The sequence below is a fragment of the Gavia stellata genome, chromosome 38 (assembly GCF_030936135.1).
Source record: "Gavia stellata isolate bGavSte3 chromosome 38, bGavSte3.hap2, whole genome shotgun sequence".
NCBI classification, from domain to species: domain Eukaryota; kingdom Metazoa; phylum Chordata; class Aves; order Gaviiformes; family Gaviidae; genus Gavia; species Gavia stellata.
The window spans coordinates 1,031,807-1,049,792 of NC_082631.1; the positions used below are offsets into that span (position 1 = coordinate 1,031,807).

The following is a 17,986-nucleotide window of genomic DNA, read 5'->3' on the forward strand; positions in this document are numbered from 1 at the left end:
TCTCAGAGCGGGTTGAGCTCAGCTTTGGGTGTCTGACAGCGGGTTGAGCTCAGCTTTGGGTGTCTCAGAGCGCATTGAGCTCAGCTTTGGGTGTCTCAGGGCGGGTTGAGCTCAGCTTTGGGTGTCTCAGAGCGGGTTGAGCTCAGCTTTGGGTGTCTGACAGCGGGTTGAGCTCAGCTTTGGGTGTCTGACAGCGGGTTGAGCTCAGCTTTGGGTGTCTTAACAGCGGGTTGAGCTCAGCTTTGGGTGTCTCAGAGCGGGTTGAGCTCAGCTTTGGGTGTCTCAGAGTGGGTTGAGCTCAGCTTTGGGTGTCTCAGAGCGGGTTGAGCTCAGCTTTGGGTGACTTAACAGCGGGTTGAGCTCAGCTTTGGGTGTCTTAACAGCGGGTTGAGCTCAGCTTTGGGTGTCTGACAGCGGGTTGAGCTCAGCTTTGGGTGTCTGACAGCGGGTTGAGCTCAGCTTTGGGTGTGTCAGAGCGCGTTGAGCTCAGCTTTGGGTGTCTGACAGCGGGTTGAGCTCAGCTTTGGGTGTCTCAGAGCAGTTGAGCTCAGCTTTGGGTGTCTCAGAGTGGGTTGAGCTCAGCTTTGGGTGTCTGACAGCGGGTTGAGCTCAGCTTTGGGTGTCTCAGAGCGCATTGAGCTCAGCTTTGGGTGTCTCAGGGCGGGTTGAGCTCAGCTTTGGGTGTCTCAGAGCGCATTGAGCTCAGCTTTGGGTGTCTCAGAGCGGGTTGAGCTCAGCTTTGGGTGTCTGACAGCGGGTTGAGCTCAGCTTTGGGTGTCTTAACAGCGGGTTGAGCTCAGCTTTGGGTGTCTCAGAGCGGGTTGAGCTCAGCTTTGGGTGTCTCAGAGTGGGTTGAGCTCAGCTTTGGGTGTCTCAGAGCGGGTTGAGCTCAGCTTTGGGTGTCTTAACAGTGGGTTGAGCTCAGCTTTGGGTGTCTCAGAGCGGGTTGAGCTCAGCTTTGGGTGTCTTAACAGCGGGTTGAGCTCAGCTTTGGGTGTCTCAGAGCAGGTTGAGTTCAGCTTTGGGTGTCTGACAGCGTGTTGAGCTCAGCTTTGGGTGTCTCAGAGCACGTTGAGCTCAGCTTTGGGTGACTTAACAGCGGGTTGAGCTCAGCTTTGGGTGTCTTAACAGTGGGTTGAGCTCAGCTTTGGGTGACTTAACAGCGGGTTGAGCTCAGCTTTGGGTGACTTAACAGCGGGTTGAGCTCAGCTTTGGGTGACTTAACAGCGGGTTGAGCTCAGATTTGGGTGTCTCAGAGTGGGTTGAGCTCAGCTTTGGGTGTCTTAACAGCGGGTTGAGCTCAGCTTTGGGTATCTTAACAGCGGGTTGAGCTCAGCTTTGGGTGTCTCAGAGCGGGTTGAGCTCAGCTTTGGGTGTCTTAACAGCGGGTTGAGCTCAGCTTTGGGTGTCTTAACAGCGGGTTGAGCTCAGCTTTGGGTGTCTTAACAGCGGGTTGAGCTCAGCTTTGGGTGTCTCAGAGCGGGTTGAGCTCAGCTTTGGGTGTCTCAGAGCGGGTTGAGCTCAGATTTGGGTGTCTCAGAGCGGGTTGAGCTCAGCTTTGGGTGTCTTAACAGCGGGTTGAGCTCAGCTTTGGGTGTCTTAACAGTGGGTTGAGCTCAGCTTTGGGTGTCTGACAGTGGGTTGAGCTCAGCCTTCTTGTCCAAGATCAAGCTGAGTTCAGCTTTCTGCATCCCAGCCTCGTGGCTAAGCTTCAAGCTCAAGCTATAAACGAAAAAGATGCTTGTTTCCAGGATGGAAAGTAAAAATACTAAAACCGGAGTGGTTTAGCGGTTACGTTTAAGAGGTTAGACCGCAGCGGCTGCTTTTCGGCGTTCCGCTCTGTTCTATAATAACATTTTATAATTGTTCTTAAGTAGTAAGAAGGAGCCTGTGACGGTGAAGAACAGCAAGCCCCCTCCAGCCTACGAGTCTGAGGAGGAGGAGAAGTGTAAACCCATGTCCTATGAGGAGAAGAGGCAGCTGAGCCTGGACATTAATAAACTCCCCGGTGAGAAACTGGGCCGAGTTGTCCATATCATCCAGTCGAGAGAACCCTCGCTCAAAAACTCCAATCCCGACGAGATCGAGATTGACTTTGAGACGTTAAAACCATCCACCTTACGGGAGCTGGAGAGATACGTAACGTCGTGTTTACGGAAGAAGAGGAAACCTCAAGGTACCTTTTAGCCGTAAAACCCGGTTTTTCTCCTTATTCCAGCGACGTTTTCCCGGGCTCGAGGCAGAGGCGGGTCGGCAGAAAGATGGGTGCAGGTATTTAGGTGCTTGTCCAGTGACAAAGAGGATTTTATTTCATTTTTTAAATTTTTAAGATTTAATATACTATTTATTGACACATCAACACCTGTATTAAATCCTGCCGCGGGGCCGGAATTTGGCGGCGCCGACGCGAGGCCGCTAATCCCTATATCTCCCCCAAACGTCAATATTTTAATTCCAATTAATACCTTTACAAAGAGCTGCAAGTGGTTCCTTTCGATCTGACGCAAGCGATTTTTATTAAAGCCCTTAACGATCTTCCCGACGAGCGGCAGAGGCTCTGTTTTGGGGCAGGGAGCGGAGGCGAGGTGGGGGAGAACCGATTCCTCCCCCTCGGCATCTGTGGGACGCCGGCGTGTCGGGCGGATGCGGGACGTGGGGGGATTTGCTCCGGAGCGCGGGGGGATTTGGGCTGAGGGACTCCGGGCGCCCCCCACCTCCGCTTCTGGAGGTAGAAGAGGGGTTTTCCCCTTTTTTAATACACCTGTGTTTTATTTTTAATTGATATTTTAATGTATTTCTATATATTTTAATCTATTTTAATCTATTTTCATACTTTCATCTATTTTAACTCCATTTCACATCTATTTTACATCCATATCCATTCGTTATATCCATATATTCCATTTAAATACGTATTTTATACCCATTTTTAATTTTGATATATTACAAAATACGTATTTCTATAATAAATATACATATTTATTAAGGATTGAAGACCAGCTAAACCCTTTTTTCCGTAAATCACCCACAGCGAAAGGGGATGTGGCAGCAACAGGGGGAGAAAGAAGGGAATTTAAAGGGAATCTCTCAATTTTTTTCTGGCCCAGGGGTAACGATTTACTTCCCGGGATAAATCCGAGTGGAAAGCAAACCCCGCCAAATCCTGCGAGGTTTCTTTATCCTTCCGTACCCGAGCAAAACGTTTAGATATTATTTTTATTCTTTCGTTTAGGGGTTTAGTAAAGGGCTCCGACATCGCCGGTGGCTTGGGCACCTCCTGGGCTGGAGCCGCGTGGTTTTATTCTCGTTTAAGCTATTAAAAAAAAAAGGCAATTTTATACTTTGCCACTGCCTCAGCCTCCTGCCGCCTCCTTAGACCGGCAAGTTGATGCAGCTAAAAAAATAAGTGAGTTTTCAGCCCTGTTTCACGTAGAATTAAGCACGGGCTCCTGGCTGGGCACAAGGAGAAGACCCCCCTGGTCTTAGGCCAGCCTAAAGCGGTTGGGTAAAACCAGACCTTTCTACCCCGCAGGGGTTTAGGATGATGAAGAACGACCTTGCTCGAGCCAGTTTAAATCCCAACTGGCTCCCGTCGGGAGCGCGTCGATGCCATCCCATCCCGCTTTGGATGGCGACGCAAAGGGGGACACCCCCATCGCCCTCCACCCCGTAAAAAACCATCGCCCCAAAGACCTCGGAGACCCCGCGGCGTCCCAGCCGGTGCAGATCAGCGATAGAAATAAGCGGAGACGCGGGATTAAAGCCCGGCTCAGCCCGTCCGCGGGACTATTTGGACGCCGCGGGTCTCGCACAGCCCGCGGGGCGGCTGCTGGTGTCGGCAGGGGAGGAGCAGGCGGGTTTGGGAGGAGCAGGCAGCGCCAGGCAGGACTCGGGGTCATTAATTAACCTTTAACGATGCCGTACTGTTGTCTTCTTGCAGCGGAGAAAGTGGATGTAATTGCTGGCTCCTCTAAAATGAAGGGGTTCTCCTCCTCAGAGTCTGAGAGCACCAGCGAGTCCAGCTCCTCCGACAGCGAAGATTCAGAAACAGGTTAGACGCAGCTTATTTAACGACTCAGTCCTAGACCTGGTTTCTGTATAAATAAATATGTTTTCATTCCTGGCTCGGTCTTTTAATTATTTTATATATATATATATTTTTTTTCCTCTTTATGATGAACAACCCAATACACGCAGCTGCGTGTTGCTCGGTTTCGGGCTCGGCACGGACAACTTGGCGGGTAGCGATGTTGTCTCTGGCAGTTCTTAAGCCCGACGCGATGATTTTTCATAAGCTTTTCCTTGCTGAACTTGGAGGCGAGCGCGGGAGCCAAAAAACCGGCGTGCGCCAAGGTAGCTCTTTGGTTAATGACCTAGATTTGTATTTTTAGAAAAACGCTGAATTTTTCCCTCGAAGGAGAGGTATAAAACGTTCTCACCGGGACCGTTTGCGCCACAGAGGATGGAGAAAGACGGAGGAAAACGGGGGTTTAACGTGTAAAAGCCTTTTTATTTTACGGCGTCGGGCAGATCTCGAGGGGAAAAAAAGGATTTAAAATGGAATTTTAAATTACTGGAGCAGCGGCTGCTCTGCGTAACTCTTTGCTTCTCCCTCGTACCACCATCGTTCGGGCTGAAACGAGGCTGTTCTCACGTTCTTCTTAATTATTACGCTCTCCTCGCTAGCGTTCCCTCCTTGGTTTTAGGGAAGCGAAGCTTGTGCCGTCACTTAAAGCTGGTTTTTCCTCCTAGCTGCCAGCTCAGCTTGGACTCCGGAGGTTAAGCTGGGCTTATCCCAGCACTTAAAGTCAACGGTAAGACTTCGGCATCTCCAGCGGGTTGGGAAGTCAGGAGATGCACGTGGCAGAAAATAATCTGGATTTATTTTCATAGCTGGGTTGGGTGCGTAGGGCAAACAGAGCGAAAAAAGGGGCAGAAATCCAAAAAAACTAAAATAAAACCCCCCAAAAATAAAGCAGGATTGATCGGGCTCGCCTTTGAGGCAGTGCTGGCAGCGCTTCCCAGCGATCCTCCACTTCTTAGGGATGTGTTTGTCTGGGATAAGTCCGGAGTCTGCTATCTTTGAACATATTTATCTACTTTAATGTATTTTTAATAGAGTCGGGCTGTTTTTTTGTCTTAAAGGAGGTTGAAAGGTTTCGATGGAGCGTTTCAGGGAGACTCTCGGCGATCAGAAAATCAAATGATTTGGTGCGGAATTCTCCCCTTGATGGGGGAAAGCGAAACCTGCCGTCTTTACGCTCTTAAACGAGTTCTTACCCACTTTATTTCTGCCAAGCTCGCGATCGCGTCAACCAAAATAAACCGGAGCGATCGGGTTTATCCGACCCACCTCATCGTGTAGTGTTAACCTTGGCCAACACCAACTCATCCCAAACCCAGAGCCTTGATCCCGGCGTCCTGTTTCCAAATGTAACCCATCCGATAAAATTTATCCGCTAAACCCATCCGCTATAAATCCCAAAATTGCGTTTTATGTAAAATTCTTCCCCCCCCCCGAAGCCGATGATAGATCCTCAACTGGATAGTGGGATCCTCGACCACGTTGTGTTTCGGGTGATGATTTATCGGGATGATCTCGGGGATCCCTCCGGAGCGCGGCAGTGGGGTTGCGAGGTGTAAAGTGGGAATTTTCGGCATGCGCCCGGTGCCAAACCCTTCTCGTTTCAGTGAGCAGCGCTAATTAAAACCTAGAAAGGCACCAAAATCTCCTCCGTGCCACTCACTCCGGCAAAACCAGCCTCCGATGGAGCGGAAGATGCTTTTCTTTGAGTGTTTCTCCCCAAACGGTGGCCGGGTGAATGCGGAGGAACCCGGCTTGCTCTTGCGTTTTGAGTTTTTAAATGCTTTTTTCCTCTTTTTGGCTTGCTTTTTCCCAAATCCAACATCTCTCCGCTGTTTGCCATCCCGGCTGTGAGTAGTTGGGATTCATTTGGCCGATGTAGACCGACATTGTCCGGGTTGGGCTCCCGCTCTGGTATTTGGAAGAGGCTTAACCAGCATGGCTCTGGAACGGATATCCTCGGTCTACGCCGGAGATCTCCTCATTGGGGAATGAATCCGACCCGTAACGCTTTGGGTAGGAGGTTAATTAAGACAATTAATCTCTTTTTATTGACTTAATTTCCAATGTCGATGGGTTTTTGCTCTCGTAAACCATTTTTTCCTCCCCTTTCTGATAAAACTCACGGCGAAAACCCTTGACCTCAGGTTTTTGCCCAATATCCCGGAGATCATCTTCATCCCGGTAGTTGCAACGTTACCGTTGAATCACTTTCAAGTTGTATTTTAAGACCTTTTAAGATGTTTTAAGACCTTTTAAGATGTTTTAAGACCTTTTACAAGACCTTTTAAGACTTTTTAAGACATTCTAATGCGTTTTTAGACATATTTTCGACACCATGTGTTGTCCTGTTGGTTTACGATGACGTTATTTTAATGACCCCGAGCGGGACGGAGCGGTTAGTTTTGCTTTTGTAGAATAGTCATCTCTTTATTTTTTCCGGGAGGATAATTGCGGCAAAACCTGCGCTGGCTTAAGCGGAGAGTTAGATTTAAAAATTTGCTGGTAAGCTTCACAATTTGCCCTGCAATTTTTATCCAGATCCGGCATCTTTAACGATCTTCTCTATTAATGAGGCTTTTATTTGCCCACTGAGGCGCTGTACGGTGGGATTACTTTGTGCAGTAAATATTTGTGATTTTAAAATCAGTGACGGACGTCGATTAATGTGGATTTATTTTTTTTTTACCTTGATTTTTGCGTTTGCTTGGGTTTGTTGTGAAAAAAACCGAGGCGGTTAATGCAAACGCGTATAAGCAGACGCGGACGCGATGAAATTGGAAACTAGAATTAATCGCAATTAATTGCAACTCCATTTTATTTTCGTTAAAGTGTAGGTTTGCTGCTCGGCGGCGGCTCCCACGAGCTGCCTCTTGCCTTTTTGTAATCCAGAGCTTTTAAAAATCGGAATTATTTTTATTTTATCCGCTTGAATCCTTGTGACGTTTCCATCTCTCCGTCTAGCTGGCAATTAAACATGTTATTTTATTAAATCGGGAGCGTTTTGCCAAAAATCTGCCGAAACTCGGAAAATAGGAGGCTTCAAAGAGAGGAAAAATAATAATAATACCGGGTTCGTAGCGTAGGAGATGGGACTGAGCCTTTGCCTTGAGCTCTGAGTAACCAGAGGTGCCGATCGAGAGGGTTATTCCGGTTTAACTTGTTGTAATTAGCAATTAGTGGATGCAAATGACCCCAAATTCCATCCTGGCAGCATCTAGGTAGGATTTTTTTGCTTGCGAACAGCCGGGAACGAGCTCTCGGAGCATCTCGGGTGGGTGCGGATGCTTCTACCGGCTTTGAGCGTCGGCGCTTGGGCTGGACCGCGGTTAGTGCTTGGGCAGCTTAAAACCTGGCCTGGGTTTGGTAGGCACCAAATTCTGGGTTATTTAACGGCAAACCGGGCGGGCTCTCCCTCTTCTTCCTCACTGCTCGGCTGAGCGGGGTTATTTTATCCTCCAAATACTTTGGGAGATACATCCCAGGAGCCAGAAAAGACCGGTCGGGGGGAGAAATCACGCAGCTACGCTAATTAATAGCAGCGATTAAAACTTTTGACAATTAAATCTGAGCCTCGGTTCCTTCGTGGTCGCTAATTTTGCTTTTCTTCTGAAATCTCCCGAAGGAAAATTGCATTTATCCGCGCGTTTTCCGCAGCGTGGTGAGCGAAAAAAGCGTTGCGGCTTGCTCAAGGCAGCAGCGGTGCGGTTGGGTTTGACGAAGGATTAAAAGTCGGGGTTAGAGCTGGCTCAGCGATGCTGGAAAACCCCTTTCCGGGGTTGCAGAGCTGCTTTCAGCGAATCTTTAAGTGCTTCTGCTAACGAGTTACGGGTTCTGTCTTTAGGAGGGGAGGCGTTGATGTAAAGGTGGGTTAATAGCGGGCTGGGACTCCCCGGCGTCTCGGAGTTAACGATCCCTCAGGTTTAATCGGAGGTATCCGGGTTTAAATCGCAAGTACTTGGATTTAATTAGCGGGTACCTGGTTTTAACTCAAAATTACCTAGGTTTAATTCAGAGTTACCCGGAATTCGCAGGTACCCGGGTTTAAATCGCAGGTACCTGGTTTGAATTCCAAAGCAGCCAGGTTTAATTTGGAGTCAACTGGGTTTAATCCGGAGGCACCTGGGTTTAAATTGCAGGTAGCCGCGTTTTAATTCCCAGGTGCCCGGGGAAAATTCAGAGGTACCTGGGTTTAATTCAAAAGTACTCAGGTTTAAATCACGTGTACCCGGGTTTAAATCGCGTGTACCCGGGTTTAAATCGCAGGTACCCGGGTTTAAATCGCAGGTACCCGGGTTTAAATCGCTTGTATCCGGGTTTAAATCGCATGTACCCGGGTTTAAATCGCGTGTAGCCGGGTTTAAATTGCGTGTACCCGAGTTTAAATCGGGTGTACCCAGGTTTAAATCATGTAAACCCGGGTTTAAATCGCGTGTACCCGGGTTTAAATCATGTAAACCCGGGTTTAAATCGCGTGTAGCCGGGTTTAAATCGTGTAAACCTGGGTTTAAATCGCGTGTAGCCGGGTTTAAATCGCAGGAACCTGGGTTTAAATCGTGTAAACCCGGGTTTAAATAGCAGGTAGCCGGGTTTAAATCGCGTGTACCCGGGTTTAAATCGCGTGTAGCTGGGTTTAAATCGCGTGGAGCCGGGTTTAAATCGCGTGTACCTGGGTTTAATTCAAATGTACCTGGAATCTGCAGGTATCCGTGTTTAATTTGCAGGTACTTGGTTTTAATTCAAAGTATCCATGGTTTAATCCGCAGGTAGCCGGGTTTAATCCGCAGGTAGCCGGGTTTATTTTGCGGCTACCTGGATTTAATTCAGAGTTACCTGGATTTAATTCGAAGTTACCCAGGTTTAATTTGGAGGCACCTGGGTTTCATTTAAAGATTTAATCCGCAGGTGCCTAGGTTTAATTCCCAGATACCCGGGTTTAATTCAGAGGTACCCGCATTTAATCCGCAGGCACCCAGGTTGAACCCGCAGGTACCCGTAGCTGCAGGCGCTGGTGAAGCTCAGCGCCAGCCACCGAGATAGACCCCACGTCCTCCGTGCGCTGGCTTATTTTAGTGAGTTGTAATCCTCGATCCATTTCCCCTCGGGTTCGAGAGAGAGATGGGTTGGTTTAACCCCACCGTTTATTTTTTCCAAGCCTTTGGAAAGCATTTGCTCCTTTTTTGCCCCATTCCCAGCTCGGTTTCTCTGCCGCGGCGTGGGGTAGGAAGGACTTAGAGTCCCTCGTTGACCTACCGCGAGTCTTCCCCCAGCTCGTCACCACCTTTTTCGCTCGGCAGGAGAGGAGAGAGATCTGTTCGGTTCGGTTTAGCCACGTTTGCCCACGGCGGGGTGCCACGCCGTGGGTACAGGCAGGAACCGCGGCCGTGCCGGTTAATCTTGACTTCGAAGAAACGCCGGTGATCATCGGCGGATGGTCAGCGTGCAGGCAGGGAGTCGGACAACAGGCAGCGAGGCCTCACGTGGCTTTACACCGCCGCAGGCAGCACCTCTGTGCCGGTAACGCTGCCGAGAAAAACCCACATCCCTTTAGTTTTACCCCTGAAACGCTTCCCGAAAAATCCCCATTTCCCCAAACTCTTTGCTCAAGGACGGGTCTCACCAAAGAGACTCCCAAGTGCCGTACGGCACCTCGCGGTTACGCCGCGGGGTCCTGGTTTGCCAGCGGCAATGCGTCTTTGCCGCGGTGGAGTGGCTGTGCCGGCTCTGGGTTGAGCATCCCCTCCTTGGGTGCAGTATCCAGCACCCCGTCAAGCGGCTTTTGGGTCAAATTAGGCAAATTTTGGTGTATTTAATGGGATTTGAAGAATAACGGCGCACCCGGTTGTTCCTCCAGCAGTGCCGCGGTCGCCGGTGTCCCTGTTTTTGGGGGGATTCATGGGGTCCATAGGGCAGACGAAGCCGCCGCTCCCATCTCCAAGAGCAGAATTACTTAAAATTAATGTTTTCCGCTAAAAAAAACCACCCACTGCTGAATCCAGGAGGCCCCGTCGCGGCTCTGCTGCCCTAAAACCTAGTAGCAGTTCTGTTTTATATCAAAAAAATGACATTTATAACCAATATTATACCAAAAAGTTGCTTTTTGGTTTTGTTTTTTTTTAAACTCAATTGGCTTTTAGCATTTATTACAATCTTTTCCCCAAATAAGTTTGTTATTTTCCCAGGAGACGCAGGGAGAGTATACGTGGGATCATGATTTTATTGGAATGTGTAACTGCATGTTTTTAGCGAACTTGTAATTTTAGATCTATTTTTTTTCTGAATGCACCAGCCTCTCGGAAAATCGGGATGAATTTAACTAAGAACAGACTGTTTCCGTAACCGCTTTTATTTAGATTTTTTTTTTCCCCCCCACTTAACCTTGATCTGCTACAAATACTTTCTATAAATCTGTTTATTTTTATACTCTCTCTGCATGTTTCAGAATTTCGCAGCCCTGTAACCACCAGCTTCTTCCCACCCCCCACCCCACCAGAAAAAAAACCCAGAGAAAAAGTGTATAGCTTTGGTATTTTTATTTTTAAATAATAAAATCAATAAAGTGGCTTGGTGCAGAAAAATGCACTTTTTTGTATAATCATGGAATTTTAACCAATAACGTGGGAATTATGATGATGGTGAACTGTATGTCAGTGTTTTGCCATTCCGGGTCAATTTGGGTGGGAGTGAAAGATGAGGATTTAGGGAAAAACAAAATATATACACGTAGCTGCCGACACGGCGGCAGGAGCGGAGCCTCGTGCACCGATTTAACCTTTCTGCTCTAAAAATGTCCTGAAATGACATCACGGAAATTACCTTTTTCTTTAATCCTGGTGATTTTTAGCCCCACGGATGAGATTTAACCGGCTAGCGTGAAATGGCATCGGGGTCGGAGATGGGACGGGGCTTCTTCTCGGTGCTGTTGCTCCCCGGGGAGACGCCGGTAGAGATGTTGAACCACGCAACGCCAACTGCAACCCGACAGCCGTCTTCAGTGGTCAAGAAGCTTCATCCTTCAGTGGGGTTGGCATCCCCAAAACCACTAATGCCAACAGGTGATCCCCCCGAAACCGTCGTGGCTTTGCTGCTCATGGTCTCCGTTGGCTTCGTCTTCTCGGTGAAGACATCTCCAGCCGGCATAAAACACCGGTGGGGACAGAGATGGACGGGGCTTCTTCTCGGTGCTCTTGCTCCTTGGAGAGATGCCGAACCACACGATACCAACTGTAACCCAACAACCGTCTTCAGCGGTGAAGAAGATTCATTCTCCGGTGGGGTTAACCAAGCTCGTTGCATCTCCAAAATCACGGATGCGACTGGGTGATCCCCGTGGGACCATCGTGGCTTTGCTACTTACGGTCTCTGTTGGCATAGTCTTCGTGGTGAAGGGTCTCCCAAAGCATCCGTTCACCGGCGGATGCTTTCAGCCATGGTTGTGGTCCAGGAGGTGATTGAAGCAGCAGGATTCACCCATCCCGCTCCAGGGTGTTTCCTCGGTTCGTTACGGCGATACTCGGCTTGTACCAAGAACGACGGCAAAGCCTACGCTGAAGAAGCTCCCCTAGGAGGACCCCCGGGTTGTGGCACGTCGGAGGATGGATGGAGAAGAGCAGGACCGTCTTTCCCAAAGGAGCAACGCCGCAGAAGAAGTGGGTTTTGGAGCAGCCAATGTTTTTGGAGCAGTTGTGCCGTAGTCATTCCTTTTCCCACCAAAAACGGGAGCAGGGATGTGCTTGGCCAAGATGCTGCCATATCACGTGTCTTTTTTCAGGAACCGATGCTTAATCCCTCCTGATCCTGGCTTAGTCCGCAGCTTCTCTCCTCTCTTCCCACCCGGCACCTGCGCTCTGCGGGTTTCTCCTGATTTTGGCTTTTCTTTTCCCATTCCGTGAGCGCTTTTATTCTGATTAAATAGGACAAGACAGAAACTGGGAACCTCCATGCGGCCACCTCCGCTCCCCAATAGCTGCGTCTGGATATGTCTTATCCATAGGGAACATATGCTGGAGAAACTTGTCTCCACTTCTTGTCCCTGCTTCTTCTCCGGCATCAGCAGGATGAGTGGTGAAGCCCTGCAAAGCGCTTTCCCTCTTGATAGAAGAAGACATCAGGTCTTGGCCTTTCTGAAAGGTGGGTTTGCTCCCGGCATCCTTCCGGAGCTGTGGACACCTCTCCAGAGCCGTGGATGCCCATTCGGATCCGTTGACGCCCATCTGGAGTCATGGCCACCCATCCAGATCTATGGATGCCCATCCAGAGCTGTGGACGCCCATCTTGAGCCATGGATGCTAATTCAGATCCGTGGATGCCCATTTGGATCCATAAATGGATCTGTGGACACCTATCTGGAGCCATGGATGCCAGTGAGGATCCATGGACACCCGTCCGGAGCTGTGGATGCCCATCCAGAGCCGCAGACACCTATCTGGATCCATGGACACCCATCTGGATCCGTGGATGCCCATCCAGAGCTGCAGGTGCCTATCTGGAGCCATGGATGCCAATCAGGATCCACGGACATCCATCCGGAGCCATGGCCACCCATCAGGAGTCGTGGATACCCGTCTGGATCAGTGGATGCCCATCTTGAGCCATAGATGCCCATCCAGAGCCATGGATGCCAATCTGGATCCGCAAATGCCCATCCGGAGCCACGGCCACCCATCTGGATCTACAGACACCCATCTGGCGCCGTGGACACCCATCCGGAGCCGCAGATGCCCATCCAAACCCGTGACCACCCAAGCCCGGCATCACGATGCTCCGAGGAATCCCACCTCTCCTCTTCCCAACACCCTGGTTCCCCAGCGGCATTTTAATCCCCATCTCGCTCTTCATCGCATCCCCAGATGCCGGCATCCCCTGTGACCTTCCTCTTCCCCTCTCCTGCTCTTCTGTTACCAGCGGATCCGACGGATCCAGGCTGTCATGTCAGGAATCGTCAACCACGGGCTCAAAAAAGCCTTTTCCACCTCAAAACCAAATACTTCTATTTAAAACCAAACATTTGCAGGCGGATTGATAGGAGCTGAGCGTCTCCGCAGCGCCCAGCACTGAGATTTTCCCTTCTCCCCTTCCCAACCATTTTTCGGTTGATATTTTTCCCCCAAAAAACTACTTTTTTTATCTACTTCAGCCTTAAAATGTGCAAAATGGTGCCGCTGGACTGGTGCAGCCCATCATCAGGCGTCTCGGTGTGCTCCGGTGCTGATACCGGTCACCGGTGCTGCCTTATAATTAAAAAAAAACGGAGATGAAGAAGCAAACTTTAAAAATTAATTTAATTTTTTGAGGCATTTAAGGGTAAATCACATTTGGGAGATGCTCCCTGGGGATGGGGAGCTTCCCACCCCCCAAAAATCGTCACCGCGAGGGTTTTTTCTGTCGTGTTTGCCGGGTACATCCAAACACCGCGCCAAATAAAGGCAAAAATCCTACCGCCGAGGGATTTTTGGGGCTGGATAAGCAAACTCGGCCGATGTATTTTTGTTATTTCTCTGTTTCTTGGCACGATTTGCAGAGGAAATCCTGGGAAATCGTCGCCCTGGACCCAAACTCAAACCAGTTGTTTTCGATGACGATCCTTTAAAAATATCTCCGGAGGGGAGGAGGCGTGAGAGATCATCCCGCGGGAAGCCGGCAAACCCAGACCCTCCGCGGATTTAGGAGGAAGGGGGGATGGAAAATTGCTGTTTGCGTAGCCGGGATATTTGATATCTTATTTTTTTTATTCTTCCTGCCAAGTCTCTCGCTCCTTATCTCCCCCTTCGGAGCAAGGCGGCATTCCTGGAATAGCTGAGTCTGGTTGAGCAATGGTTTTTCTTGGCCGTTGGGTCCTTCTCCACCGCGAAGACGCCGGTGGAAGGAGACCGGGGGTCTTCGCCTTCGTTTCCTTCTCCTTTTCGCTACAATTTTCTCCTCCTTTTTGCGACATTATGGTGGTGAAAACCCCAAGTCTCTGGGCAAGAGGTCCCCGGGGAAATCCAGCTCGATCGACGACTAAAACCTTCGTGTCGTTGTTGGTACCGAACCGGTGCCGTTGAGTTTTTACAGGGGCGATGGGGTAGAGCGGCAGCGCTGGGGTACTAACGTTTGCTCTGTTCCCCTTTTTTTTGGCAGAAATGGCTCCGAAATTGAAGAAAAAAGGCCATTCGGGGCGAGAGCAAAAAAAGGTAGGAGACGCAGCGTCCTTCTCATCTCGTTTGAGTTGGGATTGAGTCCCCGGGGAGGTTCAGGAGCACTGGGAATGCCGGCAGGACTGGCACCGGCACGCTCGGCTGGGTCGATGCCTTCCCCTTCCTCAGCCAAAAAGGGTTTCACTTTGCTTGGAAGCTTTCCTGAGCCAGCCCCAATTTGGGGCGCCGTGGTTGAAAGGACGCCGGGAAGGCGTTTTGGTGACCAGGAAGGTGTTTGGTGACCGGGGAGGCATTTCGGTGACTGGGAAGGTGTTTTGATGACCGAAAAGGCATTTTGGTGACTGAGAGGGTGTTTCGGTGACTGGGAAGGTGTTTTGATGACCGAAAAGGCATTTTGGTGACCGGGAGGGTGTTTCGGTGACTGGGAAGGTGTTTTGGTAACTCACCGGTGGTTTTTTTCCCCTCCCTTAGCATCACCATCACCACCATCAACCGGTGCAGCAGCAACCGCCGCCGCCGCAGCCTCCTCCACCGCCGCAACCGCAGCAGCCCCCTCCGCCCCCTCCGCCGCCGCAGCCCTTACCACCGCAGCCGTTACCGCCCCAGCAGCCCCCGCCGCCCCCGCCGCCGCCTCCTGTCCCTCAACAAGCTCCTCCGCCGATGAAGTCTTCTCCTCCGCCTTTCGTCCCCGCGCAAGTCCCCGTCCTGGAGCACCCGCTGCCGGGGAATATGTTCGACACCATGACGCATTTCACCCAACCCATCATGCATCTTCCTCAACCGGAGATGCCGCCCCATCTCCCCCAGCCGCCCGAGCACAGCACTCCTCCCCACCTCAACCAGCATGCCGTGGTGTCTCCTCCAGGTGAGCGTGGCTTCCTTGGACCAGCCCAACGCCTCGTCCTTCCTCAAGCTGGGAGGAAGAGGATGGCGTTGGGTGGGTTTTCATTCCTCCTGGAAGATGACGGGGATGGAGGAGCGGTGGGTGGGCACGGGGAGGTTTTCCACTCTTGACATCCACGGTGCCACCATGTCCTTCCCTTTCTCCCCAGCTTTGCACAACGCTCTGCCTCAGCAGCCCTCGAGACCCAGTAACCGAGCCGCGGCGCTACCCCCGAAGCCTTCGCGTCCACCGGCCGTCTCGCCGGCCATCAGCCAGCAACCCATGCTTCCTCAACCGCCTCTGCCCCAACCTCCCCAGGTCCTGCTGGAGGACGAAGAACCTCCTCCGCCGCACCACAACCTGCCTCTGAGCACCAGCCAGATGCAGCTCTACCTTCAGCAGCTGCAAAAAGTGCAGCCGCAGACTCCTCTTCTCCCTTCAGTGAAGGTCCAGTCGCAACCGCAGCCGCCCCTGCAGCCGCCGGCTCACCCCGCGGTGCAGCAGCTGCAGCACCAGCCGCCGCCGCGGCCCATGCACATGCAACCCATGCCCTTCCCATCCCACATCCCCCAACCCCAACCGCCGCCGCAGCAACATCCGCCCCCGCAACCGCCCCCGCCGCCCCCGCCGCCGCAGCCGGCCAAACCGCAGCAGGTCATCCAGCATCACCCGTCGCCGCGGCACCATAAGCCTGATCCCTACTCGACCGGTGAGCGGGAGTCGGGGACGGCGGTTGAGTCTACGGCTTGAGCCAAGCTGCATTGCGCCATGAGGAGGGGTACGGGGCGGTGGGGCGGTTTCCACGCGTCCTTTGAGGTCTGCCAGCACCCATCGGTAGACGGTGGTGGGTGCGGAGGAAGCCCCGGTTAGCCGGAGCCTGGCATAACCACCCAGTGAGGCCTCTTTCCATCTCAGGTCTCAAGGAGCTCAAGTTTTTGAGGATCTCGAGTGTTTGAGGATCTTGAGAATCCCCTTTTTGAGGATCTCGAGGTTCTCGGGTCTTTGAGGAGCTCAAGGATTTCAAGTTTTTGAGGATCTTGAGGCTCCCCAATTTTTGAGGATCTCCAATTTTTGAACATCTCAAATTTTTGAGGCTCTCAAATGTCTCGTTTTTGAGGATCTTGAGGGTGTCAGGTATTTCTGGATCTCGGGGTTCTCAAATCTTTGAGGAACTTGGTCTCATCTTTGAGGAACTCAAGGACTCAAGTTTTTGAGGATCTCAAGTGTTTGAGGATCTTGAGAAGCTCATTTTTGAGAATGTCGAGGTTCTCATCTTTGAGGAACTCGAGGATTTCAAGTTTTTGAGGATCTTCAATTTTTGAGGATCTCAGGAGTCTCATTTTTGAGGATCTTGATGTCATTTCTGGATCTCAGCGTTCTCAAATCTTTGGGCAACTTGATCTCATCTTTGAGGAACTCGGGGACTAAAGTTTTTGAGGATCTTGAGAATCTCGTTTTTGAGGGTCTCGAGGTTCTCAGGTCTTTGAGGAACTCAAGGATGCAAGTTTTTGAGGAACTCATGGACCTTATTTTTGAGGAACTCGAGGATCTCAAGTCTTTGAGGAGTTCAAGGACCTCATTTTTGAGGATCTTGAGGGTCTCAAATTTTCCAGGATTTCAAATTTTTGAGGGTCACAAGTTTTCTTTGAGGAACTTAAGGATCTCAAGTTTTTGAGTAGCTCAAGGATCTCTTTTTCTGAGGATTTCAAGGCTCTCAAATCCTTGAGGATCTCAAGGATCTCGAGTTTTTGAGAATCCCAAGGTTCTCAAATCTCCGAAGACCTCAAGTTTTTGAGTCTCGGCGCAGCTCTGATGTCAGCGCTGGCCTTGCGTTCGTCGCCGTCCCGGCTGGGTGCCAGCATTGGGTGGTCTCTCGAGGAGACAAGGGGTCTGCTCCCTGCTCTTGGAGAGGTTGAGGCTGTGGATGCCCCGCGGGGGTTTCCCAGAGTTTTTCGGAGCGCGGCCTCCGGTAATGCAGCTGCTCGGCTGCCAGGCGGAGGCAAAGGGATGAGCTGGGGGGGGAAACCCGGTGCCATGACCTCCAGCCATCCCAGAAATGGGAGAAAGCAGCCGGGATAACGTAGCCACAGGGCTCAGCCTTCAAGGTTGGCTTGGGAGATCCCAGATCTCCACGATGGCTGTGGGCTTGGTGGTGCCACCACCGACGTTCCCAATGGAGAACGTCTCCAGCTGGGATAACTCCAGCAGCCTCGTGCTTTCGAGACGGGGCACCCATAAAGCCTCTGCGGCTCGGGGAGGTCTTGCTCCTGCTTTGCTGGGCCGCGTGGTTCCTTGAGTTGTGGCCCGTTGGGTCTTTGCTCCCAGAGTCATCCCCGCGGGTGTAGGTAGGACAAAATCCACGGATTTGAAGGGATGGAGCCAGGTGAGGGGCAGGCACCGCTTGGAGCCGCTTCTCCTGCCTGCAGAGCTGCCGCAGGCAGCTTGGACTTGATGTCCGAGATGGCAAGCTTGGACACGATGCCCGAGATGGAGTCTGCTGGCTCCGAAAACCTCCCGTTGCTCGTGGAGCCAACGTGTCCTTGCTCCCGTGGCTCTGGGCACGGAGGGGTGCAGGCAGGGCAGTGTCGGTGCTCGGGTGTCCCGGGGAAGCGGTTTTACAGCCGGAAATATTGATGGACCACCAGCAGAAAGAGCAGAAGGTGTCAAATTATGGGGGGACACGGCAAATGAGCGTCACCAAGGCAGGACAAGCCACCGTGCGCGGCCTTGGAGCATCTTCTGCTCCCAGGCGTTCGCTCACGGCAGCGCCGAATTTTGGAGATGCCGGCTGGGAGGAGGTGGCTGGGGTCCGCTGGGGACATCCCGGAGCCACCACGCTTCAGCTGGGAAGAGGGATTGTCCCACGGGGGGGGCGATGGCGTG

The 17,986-nt window shown here is 51.4% G+C and overlaps 1 protein-coding gene across 1 annotated transcript in view; it reads left to right on the plus strand.

The window, feature by feature from the left end:
* Nucleotides 1-17,986, plus strand: part of BRD4 (bromodomain containing 4) — a 48,858-nt gene that overhangs the window by 23,284 nt on the left and 7,588 nt on the right. The window contains exons 9-13 of the mRNA XM_059833094.1: nt 1,878-2,176; nt 3,941-4,051; nt 14,204-14,256; nt 14,692-15,085; nt 15,273-15,812. Coding sequence (XP_059689077.1) covers nt 1,878-2,176; nt 3,941-4,051; nt 14,204-14,256; nt 14,692-15,085; nt 15,273-15,812 — 1,397 coding nt within the window. The remainder of the gene's footprint in view (nt 1-1,877; nt 2,177-3,940; nt 4,052-14,203; nt 14,257-14,691; nt 15,086-15,272; nt 15,813-17,986) is intronic.